Genomic DNA, 27,214 nt, shown 5'->3' with positions numbered 1-27,214 from the left:
AGAGCATCAGCTGAACACCCAGACTGTCAAAATGGCTTCAAAATAATAGCGCTTTTGTAACAAGAGTTGTATTAACTGTTGGGATATTAGTACTACGCAGCTGCGAACAAGCAGTTCGATGTTTACATCACATGATGGGTCTAACCGTGGGACAGGATGTTCCAGGCAATTCTCAGAGATTTGTTCTTTGTGTAATATGAGACCTTCCTGTTGTTTGTGTCAGGGAAGTCTGATGCAGTCGCTTGGTGGAATCTGAGTGAGCAGACATGCTTTTTGTACAGTGCACAGTCAGGAATAAAGTGGAGATGAAATAGAATACTTTCTGATTGTTTTCTTTCTCCTGCTGCTATGCAAGGGGGAAGGGGGTGTGCACCTTTCATCAGGGAGGTGTCGCCTATCAAGATCTCCCTGGGCTGCCGGGCTGCCAGCCAGGGTAGGTCACCGGAGACAGCCCCGACAAGCCTGGGAAGAGGAGTCAGCCTTACCCGAGGGGGCCAGTTTTCAACATTAACAACAAGGCAGTTATGGTATTTTCCTAATCTTATACAGTGGAACTTACTCTTATATTATACATGTTTATAGGACTGTAGTTTTGCAGTGTGAGTCTAAGTATATTTATTCAGAATTATGGTAAGTCCCATTAAGGTCAATTATTCCACAGTAGTAAGCAGTTAGGATAGCACGGTGAGACCTAAATACATAACAATCATTATTCAAGAATGGAACCAAACTGCTTTGGTTAAAAAAACAATTATTTATGGGTCTTTTAAAAAAAGTAATTTAAATACCAAATAGCTAAAATGCAATTTTTTCCTTATTAATGCAGGCAGCCCCTATTTACACTGGGACTATGTTCCTAGGCACCTCGCGTTTAAATGTAATCAATTTGAAACACCATTGAAAAAACCTGCAAACACGTTGTTCTGCTCCCTCCACACCTCACCCCTTTTTGGTGACATTTTTGTCACTTTTGGGGTTACTTCCAGGTTTGGCACATATGTGCGGTCGTGCACATATAGAACATGTGTAAATGGGGGAGTTGTCTACATGATCGCTTAATGTTGGATAGCCAAAAAAGGACAAAGGAAGGACACAATAAAGTTTTGATTTAAAAGTTGGATCCAGCTGTAGCCTGAGCCTCCCCTCTGGCAGGGAATCGATAGCCCGCGTCCCCAGAACCGAAGAGAGAGAGCAAAAAGCACTAGGAGAGATTCTTCTCTGGAGAAAAGAGTTTTATTGCAAATCTGTGCACAGAGACAGTCAGCAGAATATAGTTTCTGAAATCTGACTGTAAAGCAATACGCATCTGCAAGCCTTCTTATACTTTAGAGTATTTACCCACCTCCCAGACCTCCCCCCAAAACTTCCCCAATCAGCTGGCAAGTTTCCAACTTATTCCTTATATGGCACATCTATATTTGCTGGCTAAGGCTGCTAGCTAAGCACTTCTTCTGCTGGTTAAGCATTTTCTCTGCTCAGTAAGCACCCCCTCCCACCTCCTTGTACACGTGTCTTCTTTTGCTAGCTAAGCATTCCCTTCGTATCTTCTTATCTTGCATTACTTAAAGCAGAAGCAAAGCAGGAAACATCTTGCTAGTGGTTTTTAGTTGACAGCAGTTTTTTGGCTAGGCAGGGAACGACCTTCTGACCTGTAGCTAACATCAGCAGTTTCAGATAGCTGGTTAGACAGGAAACGGCCTCCTGACCTGTCTGATTTAGACTTTGCAAATAACTGCATTTTTGAGTTTGAGCTTGTGTAACCATCCTAGCAGAGTGCCGGAATTTACTATGTGTAGATAATATTAATGATTAACCGTTCCCCTCTCCCTTCACTCCCTCCTCTTCTTCTGAACAACCTAATACTTAGGTTCGTTCTGGGGTATGGGCCTATACTCCCTCATCACAGCGATGACTGTGGGTCCTAGCTTCCGTGACAGGAGTCTTTGCATCATTTGCTGCAAGCATTGCAATAAGCAGGGGATACAGAGGCAAAGAAGCAAAAGGATTAATAGCGGTCCTGCTAATAATACTATAACATTCCTGAGCCAACTGCCATCAGGGAGCCAGGAATACAACCAACCCCATGCATCACTCCCTGTGGCTTTCAGCGGGTTTTCAGCTATCATTGTTTCCATGTGGTTGATGGTGGCTGAAATACTGACATTATTATCTGGGATGAACATACAACAATGAGAATGAACCAGGGCACAAACCCCACCCTTTGAGGCCAACATCACATCCAAAGCATAGCGATTCTGTAGGACAACCTCCCTCATAGCAGTCACCTCTCGATTGAGCTCCTTCAATGCTTTTATGGTATCATTGAATAATCCTTCTGTCCAATTGGCCAGCAGATGGAGATCTCTATAATTCATGGCTGCCCCTAAAGAAGGTAGCAGGGCTCGTGATATCTGGGTCCCAATATAGTGGTTAAGAGGTGTATTAACTGCCCTGCGGTTACGCAGCCTGAGAGATGTTGGTAGCTTTTCCACCTTATATAAAAGGGGGATCACCATTCCCAAGGTACAGACTCCAGTAAGGTCTCGGGGAACAGTTTTGAATGCTGCATCGCCACAAATCAACCATAGTTCCTTCGGAAGAAGGCGACTGGTGTTTCGGCGTTGCTCTGACCACTGGAAGGCTTGCGAAAACAGGAGGCTCATATGCCATTGCTCCTCAGTGAAGTTTAACAGGGCTATAACGGAAGAGTTGGATCTAGAGCTTTCGTGGAGGTGGTGCATGTCTGTCAGTAATTTGGAGCTAGTATCAGATTGATAACACCGGGAGGTATTACCATAAGGAAAGAAGGCGGTACAGGTCCTATTGAATACAAAATTTAAGACATAATGGCAATTGGGGTAAATCCCTCTTGGATTTGACCCTTCAGAAAAATTCAAACAAATAAAGGCTGGCTCGGACAGGGCTATTTTTACAGGTGGCCATTGAGCTTCCTCGGGGTTCAACGTATTTTCTATGCTAAAGATGGTATCAATGGGAATTCCGTGTAGCATCAAACCTGGCCGTTGCGCATAAGGTGGTATATGCATACACAGCCAACAATCGGAGAGTTGTAACATAGTAGCGAACTTAAACATATCCTTGATATAAACATTGTCTTCCCACATCTTATGGTAATCTTCTCCCCTGGATGTCTTGTTTAACAAACCTGTTCCCCCTTGGCCTTGCTTGCCAGTCCTTGCCTCTCCCCCTACAATAGCCAACATAAGATATACTATGAGGATCATCATGGGGATAGAAGGATCTGGCCGTCGTCTCCCGCAGAGCCTGTGACGCTCATGCCAGCAAAAGAAAGCACACATCCATATGACAAGAGCGGTTGAGATAACCCCTATCCACCAAAACCAATATTTCCAGGGTTCCTCCCACCAATATTCAGGGGGTGTGCTCATTGTTGAAGAGCTCACTGATATTTGTGCCCGACTATCTGTTGAGCCTCAAGGATGAGAGTCCACTGGTGAGCTGATGCTCCCACTACGTGGGTCAACTTTTCTGCTAACCCTGATGGGTGGATTGAACCACTTGTTTAGCAATTTCAATGCACACCTGGTTAAGGCTCCCACCCCTGCAATACTTGCATTAAGATAGGTTCCGTCCCATCTATCGCCTGGATTAAGAATAGGACCTGGTCTATCAAATGAGGTTGGTACAATGCTCTACCTCCCAGATAACAGTTGATTACCCTCCCACAACAGCAAAAGCGGTCCAGAACTCGATAGATTTCGAGCGTCTCTGCAACTTCCCGTATGAGCACTATCCACGCTTGCTGGACAGTGGTGTGGGAGAGGAGCCACAACGGGGCAGTGGGGTGTTTCAATACGGCTATCTCATCAATCCCCAGTTTCCAATAGCCAAAGAGCACGCCATCTCTTACCACCGGCAAGACGAACCAGTCGTAGCAGAGGCTAGCAGGCCAATAAGGGCGGTATGGCTCAGTGGGGTCAGGGCTGTGGGACATAGAGCAGATAACAAAAAGAAAAGAGAAAGTCCTTATGGAAATATTAAATGTCCTGGTGAACTTCCTGGATTAGTCCCGGCACGGAGTTGGGGACGCTGCCCGCGGGCGCCCTTCCCATCCAATTCTTCAGCTGTGCGTTGAGATATCAGCTTCCGGTGTGATATCAGCAGAGCGGTCGTCTGCCAGGCGTCTGGAGATGGTCAGCCGAAGGGAGTTCTCTGGATCTGGAGTTACTGTCCAATCCGAGATGGCTTTCTTCACTCGAGTATGGTGGACCCACGGGGTGATGCCGGCAACCTTCACAGCAGTAGGAGTAGAGAGTAGCACGGTGTATGGTCCCCTCCAGCAGGGCTGTAGGGGGGCTCGCTGCCAGTCTTTCACCCACACTTCGTCACCTGGCTCGAACTGATGGAACGGTTCAGTTAACACACATGGGGTGCGGGCCTGGGTCCACCTGTTGAGATAAGAAAGAACTCGGGAGAGTGACTGTACATAATTATTCAGTTGCACATCTTGGCTAACATACGGATTTAACATTCTAACATATGGGACTGGTCTCCCAAACAGAACTTCAAATGGTGACAAGTGGGTCCATTTTGACGGAAGACTGCGGACCCTGAGTAATGCCAAGGGCAACATGGCCACCCAATTAGACCCGGTTTCCTGTGTCAGCTTGGACAGCTGATTCTTTAGAGTTCTGTTCATTCTCTCTACTTTTCCAGAACTCTGGGGTCTATAAGCAGTATGCAGCTTCCAGTTGATCTGGAGCGCTTTTGCCAGCCCCTGTAGGACTGCATGAACAAATGCTGGTCCATTATCAGATCCTATGGACCTTGGCAATCCATAGCGAGGGATGATTTCCCTAAGCAGGCACCTGGTTACTTCAAATGCCTTTTCAGTCTTTGTGGGCCATGCTTCGACCCATCCGGTGTAGGTGCACACTGCTACCAGCAGGTAGCGGTGCAGTCCACAACGGGGTAATTCAGTAAAGTCCACGACAAGATCTTCCATAGGTGCCGTTCCACTGTGCTGAATCCCTGGGGGAGCCAGTGGTCCGGCTCTGGGATTATTCTTTTGACACAGCAGGCATTTCCTGGAAATCTGGGCTGCCAGTTGGTAGAGGTGGGCTATATAGAAGCATTTTTCCAGCTGCTTGGTTGTAGCATCGGGTCCTATGTGGGTTGAATCATGGTACTTCTGAATTATTTGCCGCGAAAGAGACTCTGGAATCCATATCCTGTCATCAGGGGTAAGGTACCATCCTTCTTTGGACGATGTCAGCTCCTGGGCATCTGCAGTGTCCCTTTCCTGCTTCGTATAGGCTGGCTTGTCAGTGGTGCTTAAAATTTCTTCTGGGACCAGTGCTCCAATGATTGGAGCTGGGGCCAGTTCCCGGGCTGCTTCCTTGGCCACTTTGTCTGCCAATCGATTTCCTCTGGCCACTTCCCCTGGTCCAGTTGTGTGTCCATAACAATGGATAACCGCTACCGCTTCAGGCTCCCATACAGCATCCAGAAGGTTCAACAAAGCTTGTGGGTGGGCCACCTGGCTTCCTCTGGAGGTAAGCAAACCTCTCTCTTTCCATAAGGCTCCATGGGCGTGTAAGGTCAGGAATGCATACTTAGAATCAGTATAGATGTTTATCTTCTGCCCCTTTGCCAGGCTCAGGGCTCTGGTAAGCGCAGTTAGTTCTGCCAGCTGGGCCGATGTTCCAGGCGGGAGTGACTTTGCTTCGACCACCTGGTCGTCCAGGGCTACCACTGCATAGCCTGCTTTTCGCTGCCCAGCCTCGACAAAGCTGCTTCCATCCACAAACCATGAAAGCCAGTGGGGGTCTGCTTCGTCTTTGAGATCAGGCCTGCTGGAATATACTTCGTCCATTACTTCAATGCAGTCGTGCGTCTGCTCCTCACCTTCTCCTACCGGCAACAGGGTAGCTGGGTTGAGGGCGGTGGTGACCTGGAACTTCAAACGTGGGTGCAACAATAACATCTGACACTTCCTCATCTTCGCTTGGGAGAGGAAATAGGTACCCTTCATGTCAAGCAGTGCTGGGACTGCATGCGGAGTCACACAAACAGTGTCTTGGCCAAAAGTAAATTTGTCTGCTTTGTTCAGTAGGGTGGCTACTGCCACAACTGCTCTCATGCACGGCGGTAAGCCTTGTTCTGTAGGCGTCAGGCGCTCAGATAGGTATGCCACGGGCTGCTGCCAGCTTCCCAATTTTTGGCATAGCACTCCCTTTGCTGTTCCCTGGTCTTCATCCACAAACAGGGAGAAAGGCTTCTCAGGATTTGGGATACCCAGCGCTGGTGCTTGCTGCAATGCCCTTTTCAGATCCTTGAAGGCCTGCCGTTGCTCCTCTCCCCACACAAAGGGGTCCTTTTCAGTTCCTCTGGTTGACTCGTGCAGAGGCTTGGCAATTGTGCTGAAGTCAGGGATCCATATTCTACAGAATCCTGCCGAGCCCAAGAAGCCACGAAGTTCTCTGCGATTCTTTGGCTCTGGAATCTGGATAATGGCTTGCTTCCTTTCTTCTCTAAGGGTCCGTTGCTGATGGGATATATCAAATCCAAGGTATTTTACAGTGGGTTGGCATATTTGGGCCTTTTTCTTAGATACCCGGTATCCTGCTTCCGCCAAGTGATTTAACAAATCCTTGGTGGCTTCCATACACGTGTCCTCGTCTGAGCAGGCCAAAAGAAGGTCATCCACGTACTGTAACAAGACCCTGTGTGGGCTGGTGGGGAAGCTAGACAGGTCCGAGGCCAATGCTACCCCAAAAAGGGTTGGAGAATTCTTGAAACCTTGTGGAAGCCTCGTCCACGTATATTGCACCTTGGTGCCTGTTCCTGGATCCATCCATTGAAATGCAAACAGGGGCTGACTTTCCTCTGCCAGACGGCAGCAGAAGAATGCATCCTTCAAGTCCAGTACCGTGAAATAGCAGGCAGTAGGAGGTATTAAACTCAACAGCGTGTAAGGATTGGGCACATTGGGGTGGAGGGTTTCCACGGCTTGGTTGACCAATCGGAGGTCTTGGACCGGGCGGTACGTGCCATCTTCCTTCTTTACCGGCAAGAGTGGGGTGTTCCACTGAGATTGACACTGTCTCAGGATGCCATGGCGAAGCAACCGTTCCAAATGTATCCATACTCCTTCTGCAGCTCTTCGGGGGATAGGATATTGGTTCACAGCCACAGGGTTGGCGAATGGCTTGGGCTTGACTATTATAGGTGGGATGTTCTTTGCCATTCCGGGTGGGTTGCTTTCTGCCCATACTCCAGGGTTAACTTCTTGCAGGAGGTCCTCTGGGATAATCCCCTCCTCTTCTTTTACCATCATTAAGCGCCAGTGTTCCCTTAAGGGTACCTCTAAGGAGAACTCGCCTGCTTGCCCTGTAGTCATTGTCACTTCTCCTGTCGGTTGAAAGGAAATCTGGGCTTGCAATTTTGATAGCAGGTCTCGGCCCAATAATGGGATGGGACACTCTGGTATATATAAAAACTTGTGTTGGACTACTTGGCCGCCCAGGCGACAGGCAACAGATTGCAAGAAGGGGGCTCTTTGTGATTTCCCTGTGGCTCCTATTATGTTAATTGTTTGCTTGGTGGGCTTGGACACTGGCATGGGCAAAACAGAGTGGGCGGCTCCTGTGTCAACCATAAAGGGGATAGTTTGGTTCCCTGTTTGTATTTTGACCATGGGCTCACGGGAACCTAAAGCAGCTGGGCCCGGTCTGTCCTAGTATTCTTCCTCCTCTTTCAGGCTCATCATGCCGGGCTGCCTTTGGGCTGAGGGGTACCAGGGAGGTCCCTGTCCACGTCCTCTACCCCTGCTGGCATTTGTCGATGACCAAGGTCTCAGTCCCTGTCCAGGTCCCCTGGGGGTTGGGCCTGGGGCTTGTTCTCCTCGTCCTCTCCCTCCTAAGTGGGCCTGTGGGCATTCTCCTTTCCAGTGCCCTTCCTGCCGGCAGATGGCGCACTGATTCCTCCCCAGGCGGCCTTGCCCTCCTCCCCGGGCACTTCCTCTTTTCTGAGGGATGGGTGCGGTGGCCTGTAATGCCATCAACTTCTTTGCTTGATACTTCTCCTTTTTCTTTTGTTCCTCTTCTTCCCTCTGATTGTAAGTGGTTTGAGCCAGTTCTAACATCCACTCAAGGGTGTGGCCTATGAACCCCTCGTGTTTTTGAATTTTTCGGCGGACATCGGGCGCTGCCTGAGCTACAAAAGCAGCCTTTACAATAAGGGCGTTGGCAGCCTCATCTGGGTCTACAGGAGTATACTGACGGTAGGCTTCCTTCAGGCGTTCCAGGTAAGCCCCTGGGGCCTCTTCATTCCCCTGCACTACCTCTCTGACCTTCACAAAGTTGGTGGGTTTCCTGGCTGCCCTCCTCATACCATTTAACACGTTTTGGCGGTAGGTAGTGAGGGTTTTCTGGCCATCAGCAGTCTGATAATTCCAATTCGGTGTACTATCAGGGTATCCTGTTATAATGTCTGGATCCGGTGTTCCCTGTGCTCTCATGTGTACTCGAGCTTCAACATGGATTCGCCTAGTTTCTTCTGTGGTTAGCAGCGCATCCATCAAATACTGCACATCATCAAAAGTGGGATTATAGGTTTTAAAAATCCCTTCAAACAATTTTATAATTTTAGCTGGGTTCTCCTCAAAGGAAGGATTTTGATTTCTCCAATTACAAACATCTGCACTTGAAAAGGGTATATGCTGGACCGTGTAGGTCCGTGGTGCCTCCGCCCCACCAGGCCCTGGAGGTCCCGGTGGGTCATAAACCCTTCGGAGGGGCATTACTCCGACCCCACCCTTTTTCTGTGCCTCATGGGACTTATGGAAGGCTGCCCTGGTTGCTGCTTCTATCCATTCCTTCTGCCATTTCTTCCCTTGTGTTGAGGAGCATCCTGCTGCAGCCAACACGTGGGGGCTAACATCTACTTTTTCCGCATAGGGTTGTACATACTGTTGCAATCTCAAAGACTGATACTGAGTCCACTCTCTTCCCTTCTTTGCTAACTCAACCAATCCCTTTACAAATTCCTCATCATTCTCTTCTTCCTCTTCTGATTCATCAGCCTTGGGGGGTTCAGGCTGGGGGCTAGCTCCTCCCGGTGCTTGGGGACCTGGGCCTGGGGGAATTGCTAGAGGGGCAGTTGGTGGAGCATAGGGTGGTGGCGGTTTGATGATTCCCCCCTCCTCATCTTCTGGATCTTGTATCACCGGGGGCTTTTCTGCCTTCCCCGCCGGTCGAACTGTACAAATTGTATTTCGTGGGGCGTCGCCTTGGCAGGCTTTCAACCACGGTGGATTCTTTTCTACATTGGTTTTCCAAGTAGAAATGTAAGGGATTTGGTCGGGGTGGACATTCAATATGTTCTGATATAATGGGCTGATTAGTTGCAAATCAAAGCTTCCTCCTGACGGCCAATTAGTTTGTGCGGGCCAGTCAACTTCACATAATGTCCTCATTCTCTGTTTTCGCAATTTGATTCCCCAATCATCATGCTTTGTGGCCGCTTTCCAGTTCTTTAAAAAACATTCCAGAGGACTACATTGGCTTGCCCCAGACCCCATTTTTTTTTTTTTTTCAGATACTCCGCACCTAATCCAGTTTGTAAATTCTTTCACACTCCACACGATACAGATTGTGATCTGCCGAGGTCTCCCTGACAGAAAATGCACAACCCTGCAATCGCTCGGCCAAGGGGAACGCTGAGCCCCGACCCACACTTGACAATTCAGTCACTAGAGTATCTTGACATGCACCACACAACATACAAAACACACCAATATAATTCCAACATGTAACACACCAAACACATCAAAATAATTTTCCCTCTGTCCCCCCCCCTTTTTTTTTTTCTTTACCAAACCTTACTGGCGGCCCCCCCCCCCCTGTTGCCACGGCCAGTTCCTTTCCTGGTAGCACTGTACTGCTGACCAGGTGAGGCTGATCAGGCCTCGCCTTTTCCCTTGGGCCCACGCCCTTTCCCTTACGCCCTTTCCCTTGGGCTTACCGTTTTCCGCTGCGGGTTCCCTCCTGGCCAGTCCTCTTTCCTCCCTCGACCGAGGCCCTTGCTCCGGAGTGGTGTGGCCGGTTCTCCCCACGAATTGGCAGGGTGCGCGCCAGATCCTGCAAACGCCAGTCCAAGCCGTCCGCCTGCGGTCGAGCCTAGCTCTCCCCGGCCCTTCTGGGGCGGGGCGGATTCCCGGTCAGGGAACCAAGCTGTAGCCTGAGCCTCCCCTCTGGCAGGGAATCGATAGCCCGCGTCCCCAGAACCGAAGAGAGAGAGCAAAAAGCACTAGGAGAGATTCTTCTCTGGAGAAAAGAGTTTTATTGCAAATCTGTGCACAGAGACAGTCAGCAGAATATAGTTTCTGAAATCTGACTGTAAAGCAATACGCATCTGCAAGCCTTCTTATACTTTAGAGTATTTACCCACCTCCCAGACCTCCCCCCAAAACTTCCCCAATCAGCTGGCAAGTTTCCAACTTATTCCTTATATGGCACATCTATATTTGCTGGCTAAGGCTGCTAGCTAAGCACTTCTTCTGCTGGTTAAGCATTTTCTCTGCTCAGTAAGCACCCCCTCCCACCTCCTTGTACACGTGTCTTCTTTTGCTAGCTAAGCATTCCCTTCGTATCTTCTTATCTTGCATTACTTAAAGCAGAAGCAAAGCAGGAAACATCTTGCTAGTGGTTTTTAGTTGACAGCAGTTTTTTGGCTAGGCAGGGAACGACCTTCTGACCTGTAGCTAACATCAGCAGTTTCAGATAGCTGGTTAGACAGGAAACGGCCTCCTGACCTGTCTGATTTAGACTTTGCAAATAACTGCATTTTTGAGTTTGAGCTTGTGTAACCATCCTAGCAGAGTGCCGGAATTTACTATGTGTAGATAATATTAATGATTAACCGTTCCCCTCTCCCTTCACTCCCACCCAAGGGTCCATGTTGTGCACAGCCCCTGGACTCCCCCCAAACCGGCCTGGAGGCGAGGCTTTATCCCGCAACTGGCCAGTAGTGCTGGAACCACAACAGGGGCCTTGGGGCCAATCAGCAGTGCTGACGTGATTGCAAAGTAAGTATATATATGGCAGCATGACATGTGTGTGTCTCTTGCTTCGCACTGCCGAACACCCGCCCACCCACCGGTTGTTAGATCGGTGTCTGGCCTTGCTTTGGACTTTGGTTGGTCGCTTGTTTTGGAATGGGGGCCGGGTAGGAATTTTTTCCAGTATGGCAGATTGGCAGTGGCTACTTGGTTTTTGCCTACCTCTTAGCAATCGTCACAACTTTGTAAGGTTTGGCAGTTAGGCATTGGTTTAGGGGAATGTGGGGAGGGGAGGTGCGGCCATCACCTGCCCCTCCATTTGATAGGGTATTCTGTTAAAGGAATCTGAGGTCTGGATCTTGTCCGAAGCCCAGGAGGTGCTAGGGCCATGCCAGGACCCCCGGTAACCCCAGGGGTGAGCACCAGTCAATAGCCATTGTTGGAGCTCCCTCTGCTGCTAGTTTACCCTTTGCAGGCTTCCTGCTGCGTGGGCAGGAGCCAGTTATAGTCATTAGATACCAATGCCTAAGCCAATACCAGCCACACTTGTGTATTCAATAAAGTTGTGGCCTAAATTTGCCCATTAACCTTAACTAATTTCTGTCTCCTTTGTGTCTTTATTTCCATGGGGGTGGGTTTCGGGGCTTGACGGGCAACTAGCCACAACTTGAACAAGTGAATCTGTTTATGAACTGGAAAATCCCTCCTGTGGCCAGCAAAACAGAGAGACACAAAAAACAGATTGGGGGAATACATACAATAACTATGGTGTATGTATGGCAAAGATAGGCCATAAACCCTAAAAATAAAAATAATATTCACATCTAAACCTATATAAAGGAAGAAATTAAATTTCCTTACATGGGATTAAATCATATTTCTTCCACAGTCCTTCCTTTGTCTGCAATGAGTGAAACAGGGAAAGGGAGAAAGCCCCTACCATCAAGGTCTTTCCTCTCACATTGTTAAATGCTCGCTCAGGAAAAAGAACGTGTCAAAAATAAAAATCCATGCCATATTGTTCCAGTTTCAGATAAGTATTTTTACTAAGATGGAAACTTGCCCTTGAATCTCTCACATTTTATATACTTCCAGACCTTTATGATTTCATCCACTTGACCTGTTGGCCCCAAGCTGTTCTTGCAATTGAACTTAAGGTGAGATGTAGCTCCTGTTTATAGTTTAACTTCCATTTATAGTGGCAATTCTTCCATTGGCCCTGAAATTTATGAAAGGAGCACTCAAAACAATAAAGTAGTAGGACTCACTATCTAAGAATACTCTATCGAAAGGTCAGAAGAAAGGTGGTGGCTTGATATCATTGGTCTAGACAGAATCAAAATGATTGTGTTTCTTTGTATAAGAGAGAGAATCTTACATTCATTGTGGATCTTCATAGCAAGTTTGCCAAGGGACTTTCCACTAGAAATAATGGGTGCATGAACATAGCATAGGACGAAAGGCCCCAACCAAACCCTTATTCACACAAACCTTTTGTCTCATTTGATCTTTACTAATTTTTATGACTCATTTGCTATTTTACTTACTGCTGTTTCTGTTTGGGTTTTGTTTTTACTGTAATGGGTGGTGTTTTTTAAGAGAAAGGAGGTGTTCCAGCTTCACCACTCTACTTCTCCACAATGCAGCGTTCCCAATTGATTGAAGGCTTGTAAATGGGTTCAAATGAGCCCACTCACAAGCCCCTTCAGATCTTGCTGCCGACAGGACTGAAGAGGGCTACAGTAATTAACTTAGCGTCTGGTGCTGAAAAACAGGAGAAACTTTAGCTTTAGAGTTAAGACTTGTGGTATTGCCTCTCTGTAGCGCTGGAAAGTTAACTACAAATACTGTTGTACTAAAAGAGAGAGGGAGAACACCATATTTTTCAATTAGCCAAAGTTCAAATGTTATAGATTTCACATTAAAACTCAAATAACACTATTTCTCTCCTTAGCAGAAATGCTGAGCTGATTGTAATTCCCTCATGTACAACTTCCAGAAGGGGAGATATTTGAAACTTTCAGTTTAGATGCTGTATATTAAGAAGCACACTGTTGAGCAAAATTTATTATTCCTCCTGGTTACCCGCTCAGTGCATGGATGTTGAAGCTATTGCTACACAGAGACATTTCTGTCATCAATAGGCTATATCTGGACACATATACATTAACAGCTTTTTTTTATCCTGGTTATGAGATAATTTAAAAAGAAATCCTAATTTCCCCAGCATTACCGGTAATTTCTTATTGATATAAAGTTGGAGGGTATTTTTGGGAAGCATTTACACACAATAAAATTCTGCATTAATTACCCACTACTCATTTTCAGTCAATGGACACCTGAGTGGTAGTTCTTTGTTCCATCTCTCTGAACAGATGCTGGAACATTGTAACAGGAAATTTGCTGAGCAGGAAATGATATACAAATGTTAACGAAGCATTCATTTGTGATACAAATTGCAAAGACTGCAGGAACAGCCTGCTTTTTGTGTGAGACGACCATGATATTTTAACATCTTTATTCTTGATTAAAAATGAAACTAGTGTTTGATCTGAAATAACTGTAGATACACTCCCTGCCCCCTGAATAATCTTTTTAAAATTTCATGATTCTGATATTTACTCAGATAGGATTTCTGAAAGTATATACTGTACTTTTTTTGACCGGGTGAAGGGAGGAAAAGCAGAAATAGTAACGGAAATCTTAGTTTGATTAAGGAGATTCCCCCATAAGTTAAGTCCTCCATTCCATGGTATATGGAACCCTGCAGGACACTTGGCAACCTCCAGGCTGGATTACTGCAATGCAGTTTATGTGGGACTGCCCTTGAAGTTTGTCTGGAAGCTGCAGCTGGTGAAAAATATGACAGCTTGACTGCTCACTGGGGCAGGATATTGCCAACATAGCTGGCATTGACTGCCAAATCAGAAGAACCAGCTGCAGTCCTTTCCTCATTCTCATGATGATCTCCCTTTTCAAGTAGGAGGGGGTGATTCAAAAGATCCTATGCCTCCTAGGATGTCTTCCCAGAGATCACAGGATTGCAACTTCACCTGTTCTATTCTTTATATAAACTGCTTGGGAATGTGATTCAAAGGTGGTATAAACATAGTTTTAGCAAGGAAACAAGAGAGAAATTCATAGATTCAATCAGCACACTAGAAGAATGAGATACTAATTTTGGTGGACTAAAATACTGCTACATTTTGTATGAAGAGCCATATAGCACATTGTGTTTTCAAGATGTTCCAAACAGACAGCATGAATAATAAGGGAAAAAATGTACTCCACAAGCTCTGCCTGTTCTTGCAGCCATTGTAATGAAACTTCAACTCTCATCATAATTATAAAATGTATTACTATGCAAAATTAGTTGATGAATCTTGCACCAGTGATCCATAACAATGCAAAGACGATCTAAATATTTATTTATTCCACGATAAATAAATAATGTTGGTTACCATTATGCATTTATAAAAGATATATTAAATGAACCAAAACAAATTATTGCAAGATCCTGCCAACTTCCAGCTAGGGCACAATTAGCATTTAATTTGCTAGCCATAGAAACAAATATATAATTATTTTGTTAAGAACTGCTAGCTGCCAAACAATATCTGAAAAGTAATTCAAGATTAATTAGTAGCTGATAACATTCAGATCAGCCTGTCTCTGGGGTGGAAAAAAATGCCCTTTTATCATTAAGTTGTTATTTTTTTCTTAACAGTGAATTCATTTTAACCATATTGTGCAGACAATGCAAGACAGAATATTATGATCAGTATGCACGTTTAATCTTTGCAGCACTGAATTTGGTTACATAAATGAAATAAATGCCAGTGGGGAAAAAATAAGCACATTCTTCTTTCCTGTGCTTGGAGTATGTTCATTTCTTTCACATTTAAAAGAAAAACCATATCCATTAATCAAAATAAAGTTTCCCCTGCAAAACATCATATCTAGTTTAGCTTTATTTGGAATATATTCACTTACCCGTCACTTCAATCTTATTGGCTTCCATGGAACTTCTTGCCAGTACAATTTGTCCTAAAGAAAAGGACAAAGTTAATATTATCTATAGGTTAAAAGAAAGTGGGATTTCAACGGCAGATACTCATTGAGACCAATGAAATGGAGGGAGCTTCAAGACATTTCTTCAAGACATTTCTCATTTCTTAATCTATAGGTGCTTGTTACAGTAAAATTCTATGCATGGGTCCAATGGACTTACTTCCAAATAAGTACATAGAGGATTGCAGCCTGAGGCAGTAGAAAATGGGGCTTCCCATGTTAGAAACTGAGATATGAACACTAGGAGCTAAATGGCACCTTAAACCTAGGTTTATGGGCACAACTAGTGATGTTAAATTCTCGAGAATAATCTTTTGACCGACTCTGGGGTTGCGGCGCTCATCTCACTTTATTGGCCGAGGGAGCCGGAATACAGCTTCTGGGTCATGTGGCCAGCATGACTAAGCCGCTTCTGGCAAACCAGAGCAGTGCACGGAAATGCCGTTTACCTTCCCACCGGAGCGGTACCTATTTATCTACTTGCACTTTGACGTGCTTTAGAACTGTGAAGTTGGCAGGAGCTGGGACTGAGCAACGGGAGCTCATCCCATCGCAGGGATTCGAACCGCCGACCTTCTGATCGGCAAGTCCTAGGCTCTGTGGTTTAACCCACAGCGCCACACTAAATAAAAATATGGAAATGTCAAATGTTTAAATCAAGGCCACCTCACATGCTGTTACACATAATTGTATACGCTTAGGTACTTTAAGTGTATAAAGCATTAAAGCTACTTTCTGGGGGGGGGGGGTAAAATCACACTGTATGGCCAAAGGTATAGAATTGCTATGAATAAGATCACATCAAAATAGAAAAAAGGCTATTATATATAGTTGAAATAAATACGATTCAAATGTTCATCAAATTAAATGAATAGCATTTTAAAAACTAAATATACAGTGGTACCTCGGGTTAAGAACTTAATTTGTTCTGGAGGTCTGTTCTTAACCTGAAACTGTTCTTAACCTGAAGCACCACTTTAGCTAATGGGGCCTCCCGCTGCTGCCGTGCCGCTGAAGCACGATTTCTGTTCTCATCCTGAAGCAAAGTTCTTAACCTGAAGCACTATTTCTGGGTTAGCGGAGTCTGTAACCTGCGGAGTCTGTAACCTGAAGCGTATGTAACCCGAGGTACCACTGTGTATATACATATGTGCGTGTGTGTTTTCTGAAGCTCACATTTCAGAACTGCCAATGGTGAATGACACAATGCTCAGTAATGCAACTAGATCAAAAAAATCATTATTCATTACTTACACTGGCAATATCACAGCTTTACTTATTATTTACTAGATTTTTTAAATGTGGGTTGTAAAACTGGTTCTTACATTAGAATTTACTGTTTGTGGAGAATATTCTCCGGAGAACTTTCTAGCAGAAAATATTCTTGAGAATATTCGCATTCTTGAGAATATTCTCACCTCAAGCACAACAAACTGAAAATGAATGAACTGCAGCTAAAATATTATGTTCAATTTTCACATGGTCTAGTCCTTCCCCTGCCCACCCCCCTAATATTCTTAAGAGAGTCTCTTCTCCAGTCTTCAAAGAGTAGTTGGAAGTGGGGAGGCAGAAAAAGGTCCTTCTTTACTTCCACTCTGCAGTTTTAATCTGAAATCTTAGGGGCAGTACTGTGCCCAGAACTCAGAAACCGCTTGCACTAATGAAACTCCATGTCGCAAAATGTGCCTAGAACAATGCTTCCTCCTGAGCCTAGATTACATTATAGGATTATTTTACAAGCCATAGTAGAGATCGGCAAATCAGTCTATTTCTGGTCCATGTCACTTCTGCATTTATTTTCTTTTTGACATTTATAACCCATCTTTTCCTCCCAGGACTTCAGGGTAGCGCATATGGTCCCCCCCCCCCATTTAATCCTCACAACAACCATGTGAGGTAGGTTTGGCTGAGAGGCAGTGACTGGCTCAAGGTTGCCCAGTGTGCTTTATGGAGATTTGAAGTCTGGTCTTGCAGGTCCTGTTCTGTTTCTGCTTAATCTGTGGCTATTAATCGTGCATCATCTAACTAAAGCATCCATCATGTTGCATATCATTGTTCTATTCTCTGTCTCTGTTTCTCACACACATCACTATATACTTTTCACATTTGTTAACTCTAATGGTATTTTCTCGGGTCCATGTAAATATGCACCGATGGCATCTGCAGGCCATAACACTTGTTGTCCCTTTCCCGTGAGCAGGAGCTATACACAAGGGGTCAGGCGTAACAACACTGAAATGTGCTAAGATTTTAAAATCTCTGGTGCCAGTTTTCTAAGCATGATGGAAGGCGATGGTCTAATGAATTATTTATGCAGTAACCTGTTGCTGTACGCCATGGTGTTGCAGAACAGGTTGCCAACAATTCAGGTTATGCATGCAAAAGTCAATTTTGAAGTTGAGATTTTAAGGGCAGATATTTGGCTAATGCTCAGAGTCTCTCTGTGTGTCTTGGCATAACCATTTCAAAAGCTCAGAAATTATTTCTGTGCTGATCTTTACCCACCAATCTTCAGAAGGATCTCACATCAAACTCTGATCCGAAAGGAATTGTATTTACATTTTTCAGCCGTATTTTGCAAAACAAGAAATCTACTAAAGATTAGAGAAGGTTAAATTAAATATTGATGATTATTGATATACAATAAAGGAGGTCAGGTTTCATTTCAATAGATTAAAAAAATTAAGAGGGTGGAAAAGTGATTTCCCCAAAGCCAAAACGCATTTAATATTCTCTTCATCTTATTTTCAAATGGATAATAATTCCCTGAAAAATTTCAAACAGCTTATATTCACCCAGAATAGTCTGATTATTCTGCCAGGTCATGAATGCTTAAGGAGAATGTTGACAATGTTTGAAGCTTATTTCATTAGATACATATATTAAAAAATCATTAATTATATTTAGTTTAAGATTGTAATCTGAATGCCACAATCTTTTAAAGGTATATTTTCATCTGTTTTACAGAAGCAAGGCAAACAACAAATCACTAGTGAATTGTGAACACAAAGCAATAAACAACTGATGAGTAGAACAATAATGTGTATGCATGAGGCAACTATTGAGCTTTCCCTCATACATATTCATATGGGGGGAGAAAGAGAGAGAGAGAGAGAGAGAGAGAGAGAGAGAGAGAGAGAGAGAGAGAGAGAAGTTATTTTCTGTACAGTGTATATTAAGATGGTGTCTCTTTGATGGAAACTTTAAGCTGCAAGTCAAAGCATACCTACTCACAAGTACATCACTGTAAGCTAAGTAAAGCTCAGACCACAGATCAGAGTGCACGTACATCTCATGCACACCGTATATTAAAGTGCTCATGCCACTTTAAAACTCACTGCTTTCCTCAAAGAATCCTGGGAATTGTAGTTTGTTGAGGGTGCAGAGAGTTGTTAGGAGACCCCTCACAGTTCTATGGTCTCCAGCACCTTTAACAAACCATTGTCTCCAGGATTGTTTGTGGGGAGCTATGACTATTAAAGCTGTATAAGAATGTTTTAAACATATGGTATATATGTGTCCATAATCACCTCAGTATAGCTAAGTCCCAACAACTCCATCTGTACTCTTTTCAGTTGGAGCCACAGAAGATCAGGCTGTTCAAAACGCTTTGTTATCCAAACTCTGTAAGTGTCCATATCTGTACTGCTCTATGAAAATAGTGGTTTAAAAGAAAAAAAGAGAGGAGTATTTCATGTCTGCTCCAGTGCTGAGGTTCTTTTCATTTGAGGTCGAATGTGTGTGTAAAAAGCTAACATGCAAAGCAGAGTACTTTGAATTTGGTGCCATGTCTAAACCAAGTCACCTATGCATATATGCTAGAGATTCATTCTCGGGTGGGTGGGTGTGGTGTGTTGTGTCAGCATGCTAATGCTGCATGTGTCAACAACATGGCTTAGCCATTACATGATACTAGAGGTGTGGGATTTGCATGGGTAGGATTTTTTAAACAGGTTTCAATAAAGCAGAACAACTAATGCATAGGACCATTTAGAAGTAACTGGATTAGCCCCAGGGATATGGTGAAGACTACAGTCTAAATGAATATATTGTGTGACCTGGAGCTGTTTGTACAATACAGTGGTACCTCTGGACATGCACACCTTCGGCTGCGTATCCTTCAGGATGCAAACACGGCAAACCCAGAAGTATTTTTCCAGGTTTCGCCGTGCGCGCATGTGCAGAAGCGATCCCTCTGGCTGTGGAAACCTCGGGATCCGACCGGAGTTCCAGAACTGATCCCGTCCGCAACCGGAGGTACCACTGTACATTTATCATATTTGAGAGAGCCCTCCCTTATATGCATGGGGTCACCATACTTTTTGGTCAGCAGACACATTTGGAATGCCATAGAATTGACATGGCACCAGTCCCAAAATGGCCACCATGTAGGCATGGCATATCACAAAGTATCTGCCAAGCCTAAAATAAAAGAAAAAGAGTCAAGACCAGACAATCATGCAGATGCCCCCCCATCAGCTGTCCCAGATGCCACATTGGCACCCCTTCTAGTAAGCCCCCATCACTTCATTCTGCAGGTATGAGTTCATATAGCTATAAAAACCAACCATATCCTGGAGAAAGCTGGAGAAAGCTGGATAAAGCAAGATTCTATATAGATACTGTATACATATGTCCCAAGATGCTGAAAGATAACATATACATGTTTAAGTTTATTGTTTCATCTTTCAACAACTCAAGACAGGTCACATAAAAGCAGTCACATTAAATGAACAGTAGCATTTTTTTGGTGCGGCCACCAAAAAAAGCACCAAAAAGCAAATCAACCAAATGCTTTCTGGAATGTACAAAATGTACATTTTTTTACTCCTTCTAGAAGGCAGCAATAGAAGAACTATCTGTAGTCTTGAAACCAAAGCAGTAAAACTCTGAGTCTCAGGGATTATGTTCTATTCAGGACATTGTGCCTTGACTAGCTGTGTGTAGACAATATCAGGCCTTATATAAACAGAGATGACCCCTAAAGCAACATAAAGATTTAAATGTAAGTATTAGCACTTCTGAATCATCTTCAAATGCTGCCTCACATAATGTGCATTGCAGAAGTCTAGCTTGTAGGTTACAAAAGTATTCATAAGTGTGATTCTTAAAAACAGGGCAGAACATAAACAATAAAAGGCATACCTGGCCACTACTGCTACAGTACCTAGAATTCCTCACCCTGAAACATTTGCCGTCATTGGAAAGCTAAATACAGAACTATGCCAAAAGAGAAGACATTCAGAAGCAGTGCAGATTAATGTTGTTGTTTAGTCGTTTAGTCGTGTCCAACTCTTTGTGACCCCATGGACCAGAGCACACCAGGCACTTCTGTCCTCCACTGCCTCCCGCAGTTTGATCAAACTCATGCTGGTAGCTTCAAGAACACCATCCAACCATCTCATCCTCTGTCGTTCCCCTTCATGGATCACTGCCTTGCCGTGGCGAAGGGGCTTGAATAACTCAGAGAAGCTATGAACTATGCCAAGCAGGGCACCCAAAATGAACAGGTCATAGTGGAGAGTTTTGACCAAACGTGATCCACCTGGAGGAGGAACCGGCAAGCCACTCCAGTATCCCTGCCAAGAAAACTCCATGGACAAAGACAACAGTGCAGATTAATATGACTATGGAAAAAGAAGACATGCACAATTCCACACTTGCTATGCATTCAGTGCAGCGTTGTTACTAATTTGTTGTAGCAAATCCAGGCACCTATTCTAGAGAAGTACTTCAGTTTTGGGGACTGCACATTTTCTAAAGTATTATTTTGCTGTTGGAAACATGCAATTTTCCTCTCAGTCAAGCACATCAATTGTGACTCTTCATGCTGTGTGGAGTGTGATTGTATGACTGTCATGGGTACCTATTATACTTTGCCTGTGACATTGCAAGTGACCAATGACCTAGTCTTTTTCTTTTGCCAGCATCCTTTAAAAATGTTTTATTTTACTTTTGCTTTAGTTTCCTCTAAGTTTCAGACAGTGGGTGCTCTCTTGCCAATTAAGTACAAGGGCATTCATGTAAAACACAGCAAAAAGAAGGATAGTAATGCTATTGCCTTCTTTTCTAGAATTCCCCATGAGCCTTTTGTTTTCTCCTATTTTTAGTTTTGTTTTTCCAAAAATGTACATGTTTCTCTTTCCAATACTAAAATCTAAATATCTCCTGGTTTAAACAATAGCAAACACTGGCACACCTGCCCTTCACAGCAAAAGTAAGTCCTGCATTTAGGTATAAACATAAAAATAAACATAAACATAGATCAATGGAACAAGTATAGAATGAGGTTGGCAGCAGTACACGAAAAGGATCTAAGGCGCTTAGGTGATCATAAACCAAACATGAACCAGTACTGTGATGTGGCTGCCAGAAGTGCTAATGCTACAGTTCGGCTTAGTGTTACGTGCAAACTGAATTCCTGGAACAATAAAAGCCACTTTATGTTATTTTTATGTTTATTATTTGATGTTTATGGTTTATATTAGGACGTTATTTTTGTGCACATGCACACACACACACACACACACACACACACACGCATACATACATATATAGCCTCTCATCAAATCTGCATATAGGGAATTCTTCCATTGACCTTAATAAATCCACTATTTTATGTTAAGGATGGGATACGAAGACTGATATGCTCATTTAATACCAAATGAAAGTTTAGCCAGTGGCTTTTATTAAATCAGGCTAATGAATATTCTCAAAGAATTGGAGAGTGAGAGACTTGAAGAGAAAGGTTAGAAACTGACTTTAAATAATTCAGCATGAATACATTCCTTGGTAGGGAATGTTTGATTATGAGATACACCTTTTATACAGCAGAAACATTGCAGATGAAAGCAGAATTCAGGCCAGTTTTCCAGAATATGATTCTTTTTAATCAATGGAGCAATAAGGGAATTTCTGTGTAAACAGCGTACAACCCATATTTTCTTTCATGTATATCTGAAATGCTAGATTCAGGAGCCTTCAGTTAAATGGAATCACAGTGTCCTGGAACCATTTCGCTGTACAAGTTAAAGGTGTGTTATGCTCTTCTACTCCTCCTTGGCAAGTTACAGATCTATGAATATGAATAAACATGGTTGCAGAAGCATGCAGATATGCTAACACTAAAACATGAATATTTTAACACCCACTGGTACAAATTATAAGGGGGAGCACCTGCCACTGATGGCATAATACAATATTTCCCCCCCTTTCTCTGGAGCTGTTAAATCCCCAACTAAGTAAAGTACTGTCTGGCAAGTTGTCCCCAAAGAAATCAATTTATATAACTATACAGTTTCTATGAAAGGAACTTGGCTGAAATCCTTAAGCTCACTTTGAAACTATGGCAGTTGACTGCTTGAGCCCTTCCTTGAGGTCATTTTAATCCTTTAGATTAGCTGAGTGCTTCGAAATGCAAGTATGGATTTTGCCTGCAAGACAACTTTTTTAAAAACTGAGTTAGCATCTATCTTTCCCCCCCTTTGTAACTCAGCAGAAGTTAAGGAGATAGCAACATAACATCTATTAATTAGAAACAATTAGTTTATGTGTGTCAAATAATTGCCTAACATAGTCAATCCAAAAATATTTGTGTACAGTGCTTGTACACACCTGTTCAGAGCCTCCAAAGAGATGCCCAGTTTTCATAAGGTCGTAGTTCCATTTACCTCCCCACTGCCAGAGTAACTTGCACTGTAAAACCTAAAGGCACTATTATTCTGTTGGTGGTGGTGTTGGCGATCACCCCTCAGAACCAAACACTTGGTGATATAATGAAAACTGCACATTGTCTACAGGTTTATAATATAAGCCACAGGTTCCCAATCTCCCCACCCCAAAAGACCACTTCAAAATTGCTGAGGACCTTGATGTATCACTGTATTTCTTATATATTGTATTTTCTTGTATTACAAGTTGAATTCTATAGAATTCAGTAGAACTGAAATTGTAGCTTAATAATATACAATATAAGACATAAAAGAAGCACTACACATACAATTAAAAATAAATATGGATATTAAACAAATGCAGTTTGGTGGTTGTATGTGTGTGTGCATGTGTGTATGCATGCTCACTAATTTACACATCAAGTCTTGGAACTTCTTATCTACTTCCACATAGAAAAGAATGAAAAAGTTCAGAAGAGACTATAGAAATGCTGAACTGCAGAACGAAGAATGTTTTTCTGTTTGATGGAAAAACAAAGTTATTGGAACCGAAAATAAAGTATATTTGCGTGACCAAAAAGAAAAAGAAAGAAAGAAATTCTATTAGCATCAATGATAGCTTTGAATGCAAGGAGGCCAACAGCAGTACAGGGTAACATTTTCATGAGTACCATGGTCAGAGAGGAAATAGTTAAACATACATGTGCACGCCTACACACACACCTGTTGTTGTTGTTGTTTTTTACTGCATTTTCTAATGATATATTTGGTATTGTTTCGTTTGGCCCTTAGGGTTGTATCTAACTAAAGCTTCAATCCTCCTAATCCTAGTTACCTGGGAGTACGCTGCATTGAATTCAGTGTGACTTACTTCTGAGTTGACAGGGTTAGAATTACACTGTAAGTCATATTTAGAGCAGACCCACTCAAATCAATTGACTTAGCCATTAATAGCAATTTGCTGTTAAACACCTTATTTAACATACAGTGGTACCTCTGGTTAAGAACTTATGGTAATTCGTTCTGGAGGTCCATTCTTAACCTGAAACTGTTCTTAACCTGAGGTACCACTTTAGCTAATGGGGCCTCCCGCTACCGCCGCGCTGCCACTACACGATTTCTGTTCTCATCCTGAAGCGAAGTTCTTAGCCCGAGGTACTGTTTCTGGGTTAGTGGAGTCTGTAACCTGAAGCGTACGTAACCTGAAGTGTATGTAACCCGAGGTACCACTGTACTCTAAAGCATTAACTCTTACAATTTCTAAAATAATCAACTACAATTAAAACACACAAAAACCACCAATGCTGTCAGTTTCATAATACAATTGAGTCTAACAAGTATGATGGATTAATAATAATAATAATATCAATCCAGTGGTTGGAAGGAGGAGGTGTTGGTTGGCTTTTGAAAAGTTGCAAGCCAGACAAAATTATTTTGCCAGGGCTATATTTCAAGGAGAAATCAATTAATCAATATCTACTAGTTTCCATCATATATATTCTTTGATGTCTCTAAAAGCAGATATAAACTTTTGCCAGTTGGAAATTTTTAAAATGGATGAAACCTATGCTAATATTAAAGCTCCAAAATAGTTTGAAAACTATGCTTGCATGGGAAAAGAAAATGATATAATGTTTCATAGGTAACTGAGATCATACGCACAATTTCTTGATACTTTGTACTTTTTAAAAATAGGTGAATTAAGGATGCTATGAACTGGACATGTACTGCTTGGCTGGCAATATGTCAAGGTGCCAGACTATGCTGTCAAATTTAATGGTTTTGTTATAAGCCAAGGTATTAAGCTCTGATATCCTCTAGTGAGAGAATGGGATTTGAAAGCACTGAACACGTTACAGCATCAAGCACATAATGCCAATGCCTTCAAATATATCTTAATAATTTAGAAGCATGGAAGTCCTTTCCATGCAAGTTTTTGTGAAATTAATTAGCTTTGTACTGGCAGGACAGCTTAACATCAGCCAGAGACCCCTTTTAAGATGGCATAAGCATTCAAAGCCAAAGCCATGATCCTACACACTGCTTCTATTGAAAGCAGTGATATTTGCATTTATGCAATGGGTTTCGGAGCCGAGTGCTGCCAGTCGAATTGATGAGCGATACTCAAAAATTCCAACCTGACTTTCATTCAGGTTGTATGAAGCGCACTCCCATGTGCATCAGTTCATGTTACTAACAGGAGAAAGGTCTTGATCTCCCTATCTCCTCACATACTGGCTGTTGGCTTTCAATTTCCCATTTTTCTAATCTTATGGACAGTTCTCCACATTTCCACACCGGTTTGCTCTTTTCCAAAAGATCTTCATGAAAATCCATCAGAATTTTAGTGTACATTTCTCCTAATATGCACATCCGTATGCAATTTTCCCCCAATATACATGTTTAGCAAAGCATTTCCCCCCTGACATAGTGGAATTTGTTATTTTTGCTAATATACTGGCATCTCCCCACTTAGCTGGAGGCTACATTCCCGGGTACCATATGTATACCATCTTAAAAGCCTGTGAACATCCTCAACGCCAAACTGCCAAAAATCCGCTAAACCCCACCATAATTGCTCCCTCTAAACCTCCTTTCTCAAACTCCAACTCTCCACAGGACTCAAAGGTCAGTGCAAAAGCTCATGGGATTGCAGTTGCAAAGGCTTCTGTGATTGCTAGCAGTTTCCCCACTCTTTCCCCATAATTTTTTGCAGTTTTCCTGCTCTTTTTGGGCAGTTTTTGCCCTTTTCGCACCATTTTGCAGTTTAAACTGATTTATTTAATTATTTCCTGGTGTCATGCGTATACACAGCCATGCGCAAAGTGAAAGTGCAGGAGTGCGGAAATGCCAGTATGCATTTTTTATGTAAACATTACCTTAGCGTATGCATTTTTTTGTACACATTTAGGCTGAAGATGTATTGCAATATTTGTAGAAGTGTGAACTTTGAAGGATGGCTGTGTTTCTGTATGTGTACTATTGCGTATTGAGGCCCCATGACCAACTTTTTCCCTAAGGTGCGAATAACTAGACAACACATGGCTTATTGGTTTTGGGATCAAATAAGGCCACAATTTTATTGGTTACAGATGTAAGGTTTGACCATAGGCATTGTGGTAAGCAATGGCACATGTCATTCCTGTCCGCTGGGAGTGTTTCTAAGGGTGAAGCTGGAGGGGATTCCCCATGACCTACGTCAAATCAGGGCATCCCCCGAGCAGTCCCCTTTGGAGGAGTGGTATGGCCCTTTCCCCTGTCTGGGCATTGGACAGGACCCACTCCTTTGAGATCCTTTTAACAGAATACCCTTATCTGTGGAGGGGCAGGCAGAGGCTACAACCTCCCCTCCAACCAAGGCTAGGTTTACCCAATGCATATCTGCCTTAAAAATTTGAGATGACTGCTATGAGGTAGGCGAAAACCCCAATGGCAGTGCCAATTAGCCAAGTGGGAAAAAATTCTGCCCAGCCCATTAAAATGAGGTGACCAACATTGTCCACATTCGTGGAAAAACCCCTGATCTGAGGGAGGGTGGGTGGGAGATCCGGCATGGTGAGATAGAGGCCGAAAGGCCCTGCAGGCCAGGCATTTAAACATCCCCCAGACATGGTGGCAAGGGCTACAATTTTTCAGTTGGTCATGTGCCCAGGGGAGTGCCCCCTAACTCCTTCTGCCATTGGCTGATTTGGTGGCAGGAAGATGATCTAGCCTGTGATAGGTTGGCTTACCAGGAAGGCCCGGGCCCACCTGCAAAGGTGTCCGCCCAGTAAGGGGGTGAATGGATTCTGTAAAGTGTGAATTAGGTGTGTTGGCCTATAAAAGTGAACTGAATTAAATTGCCCCCTCCTACACCTTCTGCTTTACAAAAATCTGAGAGTAGCACCTGTGGCTGCTGTTGGCTGCCAATGATTTGAAGGCAGTGTAAAGGATGTGCAGCTCTCAGTCTCTGCTCAGCTGGGGAGGCTTTGCCTGGATGCTGTGGCTTCCCCCAGGAAAACACAATCTTCCTGCATACCTCAGTGGTCCTAGAACCTCTGAAAGTCTCCTTGTGCCCTTCATGATGCTCAGAATATCTGCATGAAGGTCTTTGTGCAGAAATCCTCTTTCTGAAGCAGTGTCCAGTTTATAGTGCCACTGTATTCTGCTCTGGTCAGACCTCACCTGGAGTACTGTGTCCAGTTCTGGGCACCACAGTTCAAGAAGGACACTGACAAACTGGAACATGTCCAGAGGAGGGCAACCAAAATGGTCAAAGGCCTGGAAATGATGCCTTATGAGGAACGGCTAAGGGAGCTGGGCATGTTTAGCCTGGAGAAGAGGAGGTTAAGGGGTGATATGATAGCCATGTTCAAATATATAAAAGGATGTCATATAGAGGAGGGAGAAAGGTTGTTTTCTGCTGCTCCAGAGAAGCGGACACGGAGCA

At 43.6% G+C, this 27,214-nt stretch overlaps 1 protein-coding gene and 1 long non-coding RNA gene across 2 annotated transcripts in view; both read right to left on the bottom strand.

Annotated features, from left to right (window-relative positions):
• The window catches only part of LOC114595981 (uncharacterized), a 229,053-nt gene that overhangs the window by 52,927 nt on the left and 148,912 nt on the right, over positions 1–27,214 (bottom strand). Inside the window, exon 2 of the long non-coding RNA XR_003706385.2 lies at positions 15,038–15,091. This is a non-coding gene — a long non-coding RNA (uncharacterized LOC114595981). The remainder of the gene's footprint in view (positions 1–15,037; positions 15,092–27,214) is intronic.
• Positions 1,152–10,923, bottom strand: LOC144327501 (uncharacterized). The gene is made up of 2 exons (XM_077927265.1): positions 10,009–10,923; positions 1,152–4,430 (listed from the first exon to the last, which is right to left on the bottom strand). The coding sequence occupies exon 2, from the start codon at positions 3,408–3,410 to the stop codon at positions 1,857–1,859; it is 1,554 nt and encodes a 517-aa protein (XP_077783391.1). The 5' UTR covers positions 3,411–4,430; positions 10,009–10,923; the 3' UTR covers positions 1,152–1,856.

Source organism: Podarcis muralis, chromosome 4 (assembly GCF_964188315.1).
Source record: "Podarcis muralis chromosome 4, rPodMur119.hap1.1, whole genome shotgun sequence".
Lineage (NCBI taxonomy): Eukaryota > Metazoa > Chordata > Lepidosauria > Squamata > Lacertidae > Podarcis > Podarcis muralis.
This window is presented reverse-complemented; position numbering and strand designations above follow the sequence as displayed.

Bases quoted from the DNA above. Each gene is read 5' to 3' on its own strand.
- LOC144327501 (XM_077927265.1), bottom strand. From the start codon at position 3,410: ATGAGCACACCCCCTGAATATTGGTGGGAGGAACCCTGGAAATATTGG.